The sequence below is a fragment of the Gavialis gangeticus genome, unplaced genomic scaffold (genome assembly GCF_001723915.1).
Source record: "Gavialis gangeticus isolate Ggan-Ray unplaced genomic scaffold, GavGan_comp1, whole genome shotgun sequence".
Lineage (NCBI taxonomy): Eukaryota > Metazoa > Chordata > Crocodylia > Gavialidae > Gavialis > Gavialis gangeticus.
Window position 1 is genome coordinate 23,361,532 of NW_017728997.1, and position 13,955 is coordinate 23,375,486.

General features: G+C 43.4%; 1 protein-coding gene across 2 annotated transcripts in view; it reads right to left on the reverse strand.

Moving 5' to 3' along the window:
- Positions 1–13,955, reverse strand: part of MGLL (monoglyceride lipase) — a 129,239-nt gene that overhangs the window by 72,318 nt on the left and 42,966 nt on the right. For both annotated transcript variants that reach the window (XM_019504942.1, XM_019504941.1), the window contains one exon: positions 9,585–9,691. In XM_019504942.1, the coding sequence (XP_019360487.1) occupies positions 9,585–9,691 (107 nt within the window). The remainder of the gene's footprint in view (positions 1–9,584; positions 9,692–13,955) is intronic.

Below are 13,955 nucleotides of genomic sequence, written 5' to 3' on the forward strand. Positions count from 1 at the left end.
GAAAGCCTCTTTCGCCTGTGCTTCTCGCTAGAGAATTTAAGTTACCATCATTCCCCCTTCATGTTTGACTTTTGCAGGCCAAAGTGAGGCTGGGTCTGACTGGGGGAATCTCCTCTTTGAGCCTACCCTGAGAAGCGCTTTGCTTCTCTCTCTCTAGACGAGCAGAGGCCAATCTTTTTGGCAGGCGAGCCACCAATTGGCCCTGCACCTTTCCTGATCCCTTTCCCCTCCCTGATCTGCTTTCTGCTCCCTGCCCTATCTGTCACTGTGCCACCTGTCCCCTCCTTGGTGTGCCGTATGCCACCCAGAGGCTACCCGTGCCACAGGTTGGCCACCCCTTCTCTAGATCACGTCCCTCACATTAGCTCCCAAGTCACCTATGTTCCAGAAACCTGACGTCCCCTTGACTCTTATCATTGAAAGTGATTTGCGTCAGACAGGAAAATCATCAAGCTGAGCACAAAGGGAGTTGTTTATAGGAAACCAAGGTGCTCCACTAAGCTTCCTACATGAATAATTTTTGGCATCCCTCGTTCTGGATCTGTCAGGCAGCAGGCCCCTCCTGGGGCACAGACAGGTTGAGAAACGTGGTCTGGAAGGAAACCAGCCCTGTTGAGTTGTGCACTGAACAGTGTCCTTCTTACAGAGCTACCTGTAATTCTGGTTGTGTTTCCTCTCTACTTATGTATTTTTTGTTAGCAACTGCTGCCAATGCCTTGGGCCCTCCTTGTGCAAAAGGCAACCACAAGGTGACTCTCGGTCCTAGGAATGGCTGTTGAGCAAGTGCATGCTCTCACAACAACCCCCGGATGTTTCCTCCCTCTGCTCAGAATGGGGACTTAAAGAATAGTGACACCACAGCAGACCCAACAGGTCTGAGGCAATGGCTTAGTTTTTTTGATAAAAAGGCCTCGGCCTGGCTGCTGCTTGTACCTCCTGCCAGGGACATTTTTATTTAATGTGTCTGAGTTGCACATTCAGCTCCCTTGACTGCATGGACATTAGTTGTACCAGAACATGCAACACTGATGTGCAATTGTGCACCTTCCCAGACTGAAGAAATAGGCTTGATTCTCCTCACCAGTCCTTTCATAGCATCTGATGAAGGGAGCTTCAGCTCGTGAAAGCTTGTGCTATAGATACATAGCTGCTTTGATTAGTCTATAAGGTGCAAATCTCCCTTCTCATCAGTACAACTCTGGAACATCCCAGATGAAGGCAATTATATTAACCGAGCACTAGTGAGAAGAGAATAAGCCCACCTATGCCTAACAGCTGGAGCAACAGATGGGGAGTTGAATCTTGTGCCTCATGACTAAAAGAAGCAGGGGGATGGGGAGGGGGAAAAGGATATGTGCTGAGTAGATCTATGCCTACCCCAAGTCTGGCTGTTCCTAAGCTAGGCATCCACCACCACTAACACTAGCACTGGTGGCTGCATCAGCTGTGAGCTGCCTCATCATCTCTTTATTTTTAGTTCACTGTGGTCCAACCGCTTCCTGGTTTGACAGCATTGTTTCATCTTGCCCGATACAAAAATAAAAGTCAGGCTTGCCTTTCTCAGGATTAGTCTGTGGTCTCTTGTAGAGCAAGAGGTGTCTCGGATATTTGCTTCCATGACACAAGTACTGCTGCCTTACAGCTACCTTTTTCAAATGGCACAATTCCAAAATATACGGCATAGGATGGGCATGGAAATTGAGTGATACACAGCCTAGTAAGCAGTATACGTGGCTTGTAAATGGTTTGTGCTAAAGTATGAATTTGCTATCAAAATTACTGTACTGCAGAAGTTGGCTATAGAAGTCTACAGTGTGCTCTGAGCTGACCCCATCTAAGAAAACTGAAGCACTGCTGGTTTCTGCCATGTTCTCCCAGCATTGTTTTAGTATCTGTGCAGCTCCTCTGGCAGCAGCAACAGTGAAATGCTATTTCAGATCGCCTGGGAGGAATTTTACTGCTGTCCCAGCCAGGCCTTCCTTCAGCAGGTCTCTAGACTGGACTGATTTAGACAAGCTTGCTTTCTGGTTATGACAACATTCAGAAGCCAAACTCACTCTGACTTGAACAGAAACAAGTTAGGCCCCACAAGGAGCCCATCCATTTAAAGCACAGCCCTGACTTGCCAGTATCCAAGTAACACAGATGCTTTTTAATTCTGATTTGTTGCTTTTTAAAAGCTCGGCAAGCCAGAGGATTGGGGATTTATATTTGTTTAGTTCAATGGGACTGCAGTGATTCCTGGTTTAGAAGAGCCAGCTAATATAGCTGAATAATGATAATTTGCACTAATGAAGTGCACAGTAATTTTACAATTGTTGCTTGAAGCCACACAACACTTCTGCGTGGTAAAATTGTCTTCAGAGGTTGAATGTGTGTGTGCGTGCATGTGTAATTAAATTCTACCTGTCGTAAGATGTGTATGGGGACCTGCTTTGTCTAGCAGTGTGGTGCAACTATCTCTGGAGCAAAACATGGCAACTACTAGAGCCACAGTATCAATGAGTAAATTAAGAGGAACCGAGAAAACATATGGTCTCCAACAGAGGACCTGCTTATGGGAAAAGACTTGTCAGGCTTCTGGTAAACTTAGCATCATCTAGCAGGATAAATCATGATTTGTGAGGGAGTTCAAGCAGAAGGAAACTTCTTACCTATCAAGCCACCCCTTCTGCTCAGAGACCCACCACAACAGGACCAGCCTACACCTTCCACAGCTCCTGGAGCTGAGACATGACCAGTTTTGCTCTGACTGGAGCTCCTCAGCTGTAGGCAACTGGTCTCCCAAACCATCCTTGGCATGTGTTCAAGTTCTGTTCTCACTTTTGTTAGCTGCTGTGTCTGTGCCCTGAGTAAAGGACATTCTTGTACCTTCTGCACATTCAGTTTCCTGCTTTGAAAGTTGGATGTCTCTGGATAAATTTGGATATTTTATTTTTAACTGCTTAGAGCAAGTTTTCCCCCTCCCCTGGCCTTGGTCACTCAGCTAAACCGAGGGATGCCACAGAGGCAGCAGAGGAGAAAATCCAGCAGTCTGAGTTGGCACAGCTCTCCTGGGGCTACCTTTGCCCCCACTCTCAGATCTGCACTTTCTGCTGGGCCCAAAGTTTGATTGCGTGTGTTGGAGAATGGGCTACAGTTGCAACCTTTGGTTTTGCTGCAGGCTGGGCACATTTGTTCCCAGGGGTTTTCAGCCAAGTTCTTGAGGGCTTCAGAGCTTGCTGAATGTTCCCAGCTTCAGTCCCCATAAATGAGAGAGGCACCAGAAGCTGGATCTGCTCATAAGCAACTTACTTTACTAAGGGATCTTACTCTACGCTGTTACAAACAGTCCTCTGTCTCTAGCTGTTCAGAACAGGAGTCATGCCATGTCCTGTAATATCTCATCTAGGGACATGCAGTGGCAATGCAAGACATTTTCACCTTCCAACCCAGGCTGCTGAGGTGTTTTACATGTGTCAAATACCCCTCACTACTGTCCCCAGGTGAGTACTGCCCTGCCATTACCTTTGTCTTACATACAGAGAAACGAAGGTATAAGGCAATTAGCTGTGCTCAGAGCTGCCCTGTGAATCCGTGATGGGACTGGAATGAAACAGGACATGCTATCCGCAGTCCAGAGCACCTCCCTGCCTCGTGTGCAGCAGGTTTTAGGACCGCTTTCCTTTTTTAACCAAGACAGTGATGAATTCCAGGGAGAGCTCTGTGGCTCCACAGCTCCTATTTAATAATTTAATAATTAAGATGGCAAGAAATTCTAAGTGTTATCCATCTAAGAGAGATATTTTCTGAGAGAAACTTCCCATTACTACTGCTGCTGTGGTCACAAGCTCTCTGTTCTGCAGTTCTTACACCTTGCTTCACTAACCCATCCCGCTGTGAAGCTGGGGTATGGACTGATCACCCATCAACAGCTGCCTTCCAGGGATCATGTAAGATTTACAGATGGGTCAACTGAAATGAGTTAAAAAATAATATCTCCCAGCAGGGTTTGTGCCAGCAAAGTCTAATCTGAAGCACTGAAGAATCTTTCCTTACTAGGCGATGCAGGCGGTCATTCAGACCAACAGGCACAGCAGAAAATGACCCAGTAGCAGATCTTGCCTGACAAGGGAGAGTGACTCACATGACCTTTGGGAGCAGGAGCCTATCTAGATTGTCATCACTAATCAAGTTTCTCAGTGAGAGAGGCAATAGGGTGAACTTCATTTCACCTGCATAAAACCAGTCAAGGGGGGCTTTGTGCAGATGAAATGCACTGGAACAAAGGGAAACCCAACCTGAGCCCAGGACACAGGTCCTTATTAGGATGGTTTGGATCTGGAGGTGCCTTCTAGCCCTACTTTTCTGTGATTCTATGATTACCGCCCTTGTAGCCATTTCTGCAGCATATGGACTTGTAACATCATCTCCACATCTTAGCACCATTTTGACAGTGTTAAAGCCACTAGATCTGCCTAACTGCACATCTCCTGCCTGTCTCGATTCACTTCCAATGGTGCCCTTTAGGTTGACCTTTTCTGAAGACTCTCTCCACAGGGTACAGCAGTGGTAGAGGCCCTTTTTGCCCAACTTGGGACTGGTCTTCACATACACTTCTGATACAATGGCATCAGTTGAGGGTGTACATTTTTTCCTCACTAGTTATACTAATAAAAGCCTTAATGTGGACATGTCTCTTACCCACAGAAAGGTGACTCATTGGAAGGAAAATACCTAGGCTAGCATGAGTAGCTATGACAGATGTCCCAGTATAGCTGTATCCGCACTAGGGACTGGTACAGCAGTACAGTACGACTTTCCAGTGCAGAAGAGACCTCCTTCTATGCAGTTCCAGTGCGGGGATGATCTGTTGCAAAGGTCCTTCAGTGCAGAGGTCCTTCCTGCCCAGAGGGGAAGAAACCTGACTAGAAACAGTTCCTGCACTTAAACTGGTGAGAATAAAAACCCTTATCCTAATGTCTGTAGGCATGTCTGATCTCTAGCAGGGGTTGCAAAGGCATTCCCCTCCCAGTGGTGCACTAGTAACACCACACACCCCACAGGCACCAAGTGACAGACTCGGATGAACTTCCAGTGTCTGGAGGCGGAGGGGGCTTGGCTCCGACTTCACACTTGGCCCCTCAAACCTCTGTTGAGGCTTCCACCTTCCTGGCTTCAGACCCTTTCCTTTGGCTGGCTCCTCCAGCCCAGGTCTACTGTCCTGGACCTTAGCTTCTGGGTCCCAGCCCTGTTTCACCCTCAGGCTCTGGGCCTCTGGCTCAGTCTTGTGTGGCAGCCCTTAGGGTCCCTGACCCTGTGTAAGCAGTTAGCGTGCTGCTCCACCCCCAGGGTCCCTGACCCTGGATAGGCAGCTTGTGTGCTGCTCTGCCCCCAGGGTCTCTAACCCTGCTTAGACAGCTTGCATCCAGCTCTGCCCCCAGGGTCCCTAACCCTGGCTAGGCAGCTCTACACTGGATGCCTCTCATGGACTTCTGTGGCCTCCAAACTGTCCCTATAGTCACAACCCAGTCCTTTGGTCTTAAACTTAAATGTAACAGAAATATAAGTAAACAGCTTGCACAAAAGTTTTCCTCCACTGTGGGTCAATACCCCACCACAAACTATACCTCCCTCTTAGTTGTCTTGGTTTACCTCTTGTGGGTAGCTTAGGCGTCCGTGTGCCTGTTTACTGCAATCACCTTCTCTGGGATTTCCTCTCCCTGCAGCATGCAAGGCCAGACTGCTTCTTCTGTCACAGGCCCTGGGCTTACCTGTCTCAGAGCCTCACCCCTTCCTGTCATGCATCTCCCCAGCCACACACAAGAGCTTCTCATTTACTTAAGGGCCAGCCTGTGCTCTTCTACTGCCAGCTTAGCCAGCTGCACTCTCTTGAAGTTACATTTCTCTAAGACATCTTGTGTTCAAGACTGTCAAGCAAAGTGGGCTGTTTGCAGCTCCGACAGAGCACATTCTAAGCCACAACAGCAAAGCAGCTTATGCCTTTTCTGTCCAACTAAGCGGGGTCTCCAAATTGAATAATCATTGGGTTTAACCTGCATCCAAGCATGCTAAGGCACAGCTAGAAAGCATCCTGCTGAGGGTTGCCAACTTTGAATCACTCCTGCCTTGACTTCCAAGATGAAGGCTTTCCTGGAGTTTGACTGATCCTTTTATTAGGGAATGTGGCTATCCAGAAAGGTTTTCCTTCACTCCTTTCTCTTGTATGAGCTTGTTCTTTCTCATTTGTAGAACCACCCAAATCTAATTCATGCTCTGGTTAATGCTGACATTCATCTTAGTCATGTTTTGCCCGGCTTGTACAAGTTTAGTCCTTTTTAACCTTTCTGTGTAGATCAAGCCTTCCCAAAGCTATGAATAAATAAAAGCCTTCTGTTCATGCCAATAATGGTCTTTTAACAGTTGCAAGAACAAAAGGGTGACCATACTGAAAAATTCCAAATATTTGAATTTTTCCATCTCCAGCTGTTTTCTTCCCCCTTTAAAGTAATGACATCATTATACTGGGAATCTAGAGAGAGAATTAACAGGGAACACCAGCTGTGTTGGGTGCTTCTGGGGGGGGGAAGTAAGGGGGGGCAGCCACCATGCCAACCCACCTCAGCAGACACCACACAAACACACACATGCACACAGCAGCAGTAGGGCTGGGGGAATCTAAAGCATCTGAATGAATTGTAAGAGCAATACATTTATTTTCACTTTAATCTGAGGTTACAAGTACTTTTAGACCCTAAAATTTGCTTGCTGGATCTTTAAGTTTCAAAGGTGGGTAGCAGACTAGGGGGGTTCTGTGCTCCCTGTGCACTAGGAAGGGTTTTTAGGAAGCTATCTGGACACAGAGGAGGCATGTGGGGGCTTGGACACTGGCATAATGCTTAAACAAATGGAGGGTTACAAGTTGCCATGTAGCTGGGGCACAGATTTCATCTTCCCTCCAAACTCCCACATAAGAAAGCCACCTGCACAACTTATAAAGAGCACCAGCAAGCCCGCATAAAAGGGAACACAAAAGGCTGCCCCTCATACTGCCAAAGGATAAGAGAGAAGTAAATATAAAACGTCATTGCTAGCTACAAAAAGGTAAACGCTTCAGCAACCACTATTACATGATACAAAGGTGAACTATCAGCCCTTCTGGGCTGTGGCCACGTAATGCAATCAAAGTAAATAAAAAGCCTTGCACAACAAACATGATGGGACGGGGATTGGGATGAGGAGGGATGGGAGACTGCAATTTAATAACTGAAAGCATCTTGCAGGAGAAAATGCAGCCCAAGTTCCTGTCCTTCCCTCTTATTTTCTTTTAGTTTCATGGATCCCTAAGGAACTTGCATCCTAGAGGCAGCTAGAGACAGCCATCTCCCATGGTTATAGAAAACATGAAAGACCAGAACTTGTCTGGACATCCTCTACAAATTCCTTCTGAAGGTGGACAGTGGAAAGTCTTGCCAATAAATCCAAGACCCCTTGGGGTAACCAGTATAAATATACTCTCTCTCTCTCTCTCTTATAGTTGTCACAATTGCACAAAAACCAATGGGTTTCCACTTTCGAAATGATACTGAAGATCACATTGTCCCAGACTTGGGCACAAGTCTTGTCTCCTTCATAAATGGGGAAAGCAGCTTGAGAGCACAAATCAACAGTGTAAGGCTAAGAACCTTGTAAGAATGTTGCAGTGATCAAAATGGTATGTGCATCAAGTCAAGCAATTCAGAGTCAAGGTTAAACTTCAAAGAAATGTCAACATATGGAAATGTGTAGCAAGGTTATCCAAACAACCTTAACTCTGCCCCATGTAGTGAAGCTCTGGATAAACCTGAAACAGTAGGATAAAATTACCAGCCATAACAAACAAGTTTACTATATAAAAAAGTCACAAAAACTAGAGGCTGGGACCATGAGAAGAGAGACATTTTTTATATCATAAAGGAACTCTGCATCTTTCCTTCATCAGTCCCCTTGTAGTTTATCAGGGGCTCAGTGGATACCAAAGCAGTGTTACACTGCTGTTTTTTGGCAGACATAATTTAGAAAAGAGTTCTCATGACATGAGCTTTTCACTAGTTCATGGAAATAGTTCTAATACAGCCAAATTTTTACCAGGTAAAACAGTCTCATGATACACTAAGAATATCCCCAAGAGTGCATTCACAAAAGAGCTGATTATTGTTACCATTTGCAAACACAATAACAATGCTCTAATTTGGCGGCTGTCACTTGAGGCAGAAATAAAAGGAAATTCATAGTTCTCTGTGTCTAACAGAGATACAAAGCAGCACTGAGCAAAAGCATATCTCTTTATGCAGCACAATAATCCCGACAAACGCCTTCAGTTCAAACGCTCATTTTTGTCTACAGATATGGCATTCTTTCCCAATCAAATTTACACTATAAAGTGCTACCTTATTGCTGTTTCCATGTCTGTTTCTTTTAAATATTATTTTTAAAAATCTGATATTTAAAACTTGTTAAAAGTTTTCATTTAAGGAGGGTAAAGACCTAAAGTAGAAATGATGGCAGGTACAGAAAAGCAACAACAGCCCCACTAAATCCCAGAGCTTCTAGGTTTTTGGGAGCTTTCGTGTTCAAACACATCACTTAGGTTTGCTAGGACGTACTAATAACCTGCAGTGCTTTTCTGGAGAATAACAACAGCAAGCTGAGGTTGCTACTGAGACAGCCTGGCATTAAGTAGCTGGTCCTGTGATGTACTATATGACCTTTCTCATGAACTTTATGCCTCACAAGAACACAAAAATAAATGGAAACACCTCCCATTGAGGCCACTGTATACATGAAGCCTGATCAGTCCATCAGTTACCCAGGTATAAATTTGAAGGAAGTCAACTGAAATGAATGGAGTTACACTGATCTAAAATAAGTGAGAAGTCCAGGACTATCAGCAAAGGTACTGCTGTCCTGGCCACCTGCCTGCTTATTCTTTGTTAAAGCCAAGCCTGTATGCAGTGTCTTAGAAACTCTTCAGATAACTGCAGCTTTTTTAAAACACGGCATTTGAGCTGAGTAACAGACTCCCTCTCAAGAGAAACCAAAGATGTGAATCTCTGCCCTTAGAAACCAGTGTGCAAGCCAACCGGAGTCACAGTTACACTTCTCATGAGGGAGAACTGGCTGTCCTGTCTCATTGAGTTTTGCTTTTTTTTCTTGAAAGCCAAATAGATCTGGGCTGGTTCTTAAACTTCCTAAATTTCAGAGTGGTCAGATGGGAAGGCTGAATCCAGGGGTTGCTGTGCATCATGGTATAGTTTACATATCAATGAATATGAGGACCGGGGTGGGGGGGGCAAGGTTCAGATTTTGTTCTTGATTTTGGCCAAGTCAACCCAAGGTAACAACCCTGGTTTTGTTCCACTGGAAGTATAGGCGTTCCAATGGCGTTTACTTCAGGATTACACCAGTACCAGTGAGAACAGGAACTGGCAGACATCTTTGCCTTTTATACTGACAGATAATGAACATACTGATTTGTCTTGACTGCTGAACAGTTCTAAACACATTCACCTTACTCGGGCCCCACTTTGCCACAAGTCACATGCTGTTGCTTTGATGATACTCACCATGGTCATGTGCAAACACAAACAAGTTAAGTCCTGTCAGCATCTGGGCCAAGTCATCATAGCGGCCGCAGTGTTCCCCAGCGCCATGAGCGATAAACACGAGGGCCCTAAACGGAGCATCAAGGTATACATTATTAAATTGGAAACCAGCCTACAAAGGCTCCCGAGCTGTGGGGAAAAACAGTGTAATCATTTCATCAACAACCATCTCGGAGATCAACAAATGCAAGTCAAGTAACTGTGGGGCATGGGTGTAGCTTAGAAGATGGTAGCATGGTGAAGAAGGGAGCAGATCATTTGGTAGCAGCTTGTAGCATCTAAGGAGGAAAACAGCATCAGTTTGATCCTTGCCAGATAGCTTGGTGGTGACCGGACACTGACTCCACTACACTAAATGGACACAGCTGGTTCCAGTGAGCATCCACAGGTTGAAATGTAGACAGGTTGCTAACAATCTTTTAGCTGCATAATTACATTGAGGTTTGGAATCTGCTTTGCTGGAAGTCAGCTTTACCACTTGGCTTCGTGGGATCAGGGTTAGGATTTCTCTAAGTAGTTTCAAACAGATATATAATGATTCATTTTTAGAATTCAATTGGTGCCTAATGTTACTGCACACAAATGGCTACTAGATTTTAGCTAAAGAGGCCCCCAGGACATGAGGTGAAGTTTGGAAACCTCTGGAGCATGATCCTAGTTCAAGTATTGTTACCCATTTCCAGCTTCAACCAAAGAATAGCTTGCATACGGTGGCAAGCGAAGTGACTCTTTAACAGTTACAGCAGAATTAGTTTTCATAGACCGTGCGGAAAAACCCAATAGGATCCTATGTGTAATGCACTATACAAGTGCTTATCCGTAAAGACTTACACTTAGAATTTTTCTTGCATTTTCTGTGGAATATAATGAAATAAAGATGGCTTGTGTTGAATGAAATTTCCCTATAATCTTTATTGAACTGCATTTGTAAGGACTGCTGATTTTTTTGTAGAAATAACTTGTGGCCAACAGAGAATCTAGAAGCATTTCTCAGCCTAACACTTTTCTCTCTCAAACGTAGTTATTGCAATCTGATTTGTTCATTTAAAGATATAATCTGTCAGCAGAACATCAGGCTGGAGGCTGCTACTTAGATGTTTTCAGTACATTAAAAAACCCTAAATTAAAGAATAATTTAGTGAAATCCTCAACCCTACTTTGACTAGGGCTTTTAATACGTCTTGAAAAGATGTAACCACTCAGATCAAATCACACCGCTTTGATCTTAGTAGCATCTAAACCCCAAAAGAACCTGTGGTAACTACTGCTCCATCTCTTTGATTAGTGCCAACTGCACAATAATTGGTAACGCTAGTCACTGTGAAGAACTGCCTCTCCAAACAAGATGGACTTCACTGTAGCAAACAGGAGATTTGGTAACAGAGGCCCAAGATTACTCTGACAGTTGGGTAACACTAATCAGGAAAGACGAGAGCAGGTTTACACTCTCCGGCTCACAGTGTTAGGAAGCATTTGATAGGCCTTGTTTAGTGGTTCAAAAATGACCTATGAAGTTGTACTAATGCCTAAAGCTGATATTTCCCTAGGGTTGGGTATTTGACTGGTCAAATAAAGTTCAGTCAATGGACCAGTCAAATATCAGTCAAAAATCATAAAAAATTGCCAATAGATCCAAATAATACACAGAAAAAGCACATATTTTCCATTAAGAAATGTGTCAAAAAACAATAAAAATCATTTTTCTTTCAAGAAAACTACAAAAAAAAAAAAAAAACCAATTTTTCCCTTAAAAAATTGGTCAAAAAAAAAAAAAAAACCAATTTTTCCCTTAAAAAATTGGTCAAAAAAAAAAAAAAAACCAATTTTTCCCTTAAAAAATTGGTCAAAAAAAAAAAAAAAACATATTTCTTTAAAAAAAAATAAAAAAAAAAAAAAAAAAAAAAAAAAAAAAAAGGAGGGATGAGCTTTTTGTAAAGTTGCTGTAATCTTGGACCAGTCAAAAAATATGAAGTCAATTGACAGGCTTGCCAACACTATATTTCTCTGAGAAAAGGCTAAACGTACCAAGCAGTCAGAACAACGGATATGAAGTTGGGGAGGGTACCAACGCTAATTTGACCGTACTAAAATGCATGTTTCAGATCCTGCCATAGTTTTTCTTGCCTGGCCATCAGATACAGAACAGAGGTAAGAAAATTGAGGGGAGAAAATCCTGCCTTTTATGCATTTACAAGGTGTTCATCACGATAGTGCATTTTCTTTTCAGTCAAAACACTGTTTAAAATGCTACTAATGTACTGAGTAGAGTGCAGAGCATGAAAACCTAGTTGCAAGTTGATCAAGAACCAGTTTTATAGGGAGACATTAGCTGGTACTTTCTTTCTCATAAACCGTAGCATACTTCCACTTTCATTCATCTCCATGTAGTCTCACTGCCTTGAAACCAGGTCCTACAGAGTGGTTAGTGCACCCTCACCTTCTACTAAAATCAGTAAGAAATGAGGAAGCTGAGCCCCCCACAAATTGACGCTCCAGGGCCTGAATCTGCCACCTTTTCCACTAGTAATTCTTATTCTCTCCTACAGCCCCAAATAACTACAACTGAACTGCTTACCTAGGTAATGCAGAATCAGACCCAAGGACAGAAACTGTCTTTCTTTGGCTTGCAAAACATCATGGATAAAGTTCTCAAAAATGCTTGAGCGACTTAAAAGCCCAAGTTCCAATGATTTTTAATGAGATGTAAATATGTAAGTGTACACACACACGCAACTTAAATATATAACAGGTAAATATAGTGCTGTATAAATATGGGGCACACCACCCAAAACTCATAGCACTGCTTCTTGTTCCTCAGTTCAGGAAGGTCGTTAAGCTTGTATCCAACTGTGGTAGTACCACTGGAGTCAATAAGTGTGTCCACACAGCAAAAGAAAGGTTCAGTTCCAGCGAGGGCAAGCAGACCTCGCCTTGGTATAATTTAGTTAGCTCAGGTGACAACAGTGAAAATGTGACAATATGGGTTAGCATGCAGAGTAGGTTGCTAGGGTTCCTAGAGGAGGGATCCCATGCTTAAGCCCTCTGCTGCCCTGTCTTCACTGCTGTTATCTGAAGCTCAAACTCAGCTAGCAGCAGCCCACTTCCATGTGCTACAATCACACCTTCACTCTGCTGGGTAGGCACATTAAGGGAGACCACATGGATGCTTAGGCAGTCATGTGCTTTACCTTCAGGCATGGAAGTTACTAGATAGCAGTGGCAAGATGCTGCTGTTGCTGAGTGCCCATGTGGCAGAGTGAAGAATTAAATATGCATATACGTTAATTATTTATTGCTATATTAATTATGCATGTTTGTTTAGCATACTTCTTGTAGCTGATGCATAGTGTCTTTGCCCTCAGTATTTTGAATATTTCTGTACCTAGCATTATCACTGCCTATCTCATTTACATTCTTACTTTCTTACAGCCAAGGACTTGAATTACACTGGTCATTAAGTCTGGATACTCTAATGCTTGGGGTTAGTACTAAAAATATATTGAGGAATGTATTGAGTTTTTGATTAATGCTACTGGAGCTGATGTCCTGTGGCAGCCCACAGCTTCTAGAAATACATGTTATATGCTATTATTATAATAAGGATTCAAATGCTGGCTGATTGGGCCATGGAATATGCTTTCTGGCTTTTTTTCATTTGTCATGATAGGGGCTACTAAAATCAAGGTACCATTGAACTAGATTTAGAGCGGGGAAAAAGCAAGAGTGCAAGTGGGGATGATGTGATATTAAGGCCTGCGGTCTCCTGAACAGCAAGGGCTTCAGGCACTTTGATGGGAACTGTACATGTTCCTTTAGGACCTGGAAAAAGGTCTCCAAGCACTAAGACTAGACCATAAAACAATACATTCTATCTCTATATATACTAAAACCTTAAGTACAAATGTAACTGTTGTCCTGAATAAGGAGGGAACACATATATAATTACTTTCCTGAATCAACTTAAGTTTATGGAATGTTATTCCATGCTAGACGCATTTTTTTTTTCATGTTAGATATGTTGCTACTAGCACCAGCATGGCTTTTAAAATAGAGGAGCTGATTATCTGCAATTTGAACAAGAAATTAACCCCCCTACCGAAATGAAAAAAATCAACAGAAAGCTGCGCAATTCAATGCATTAAGGGAGACAAGAAATTGGGGACAGGAAAATTATTGTGTCAACTGAAAAGTGCCATTTAAGCTGATTTTATGACCTGAAGGATAGGAATAGCAAAGAGGACACACCTAAGCAGCCTTCTCTCTACAAGAAATGTTATAACAAGAGTCAACAGCATTATTGCACACAAAATCTAATGTAATGGTGTGGATAAT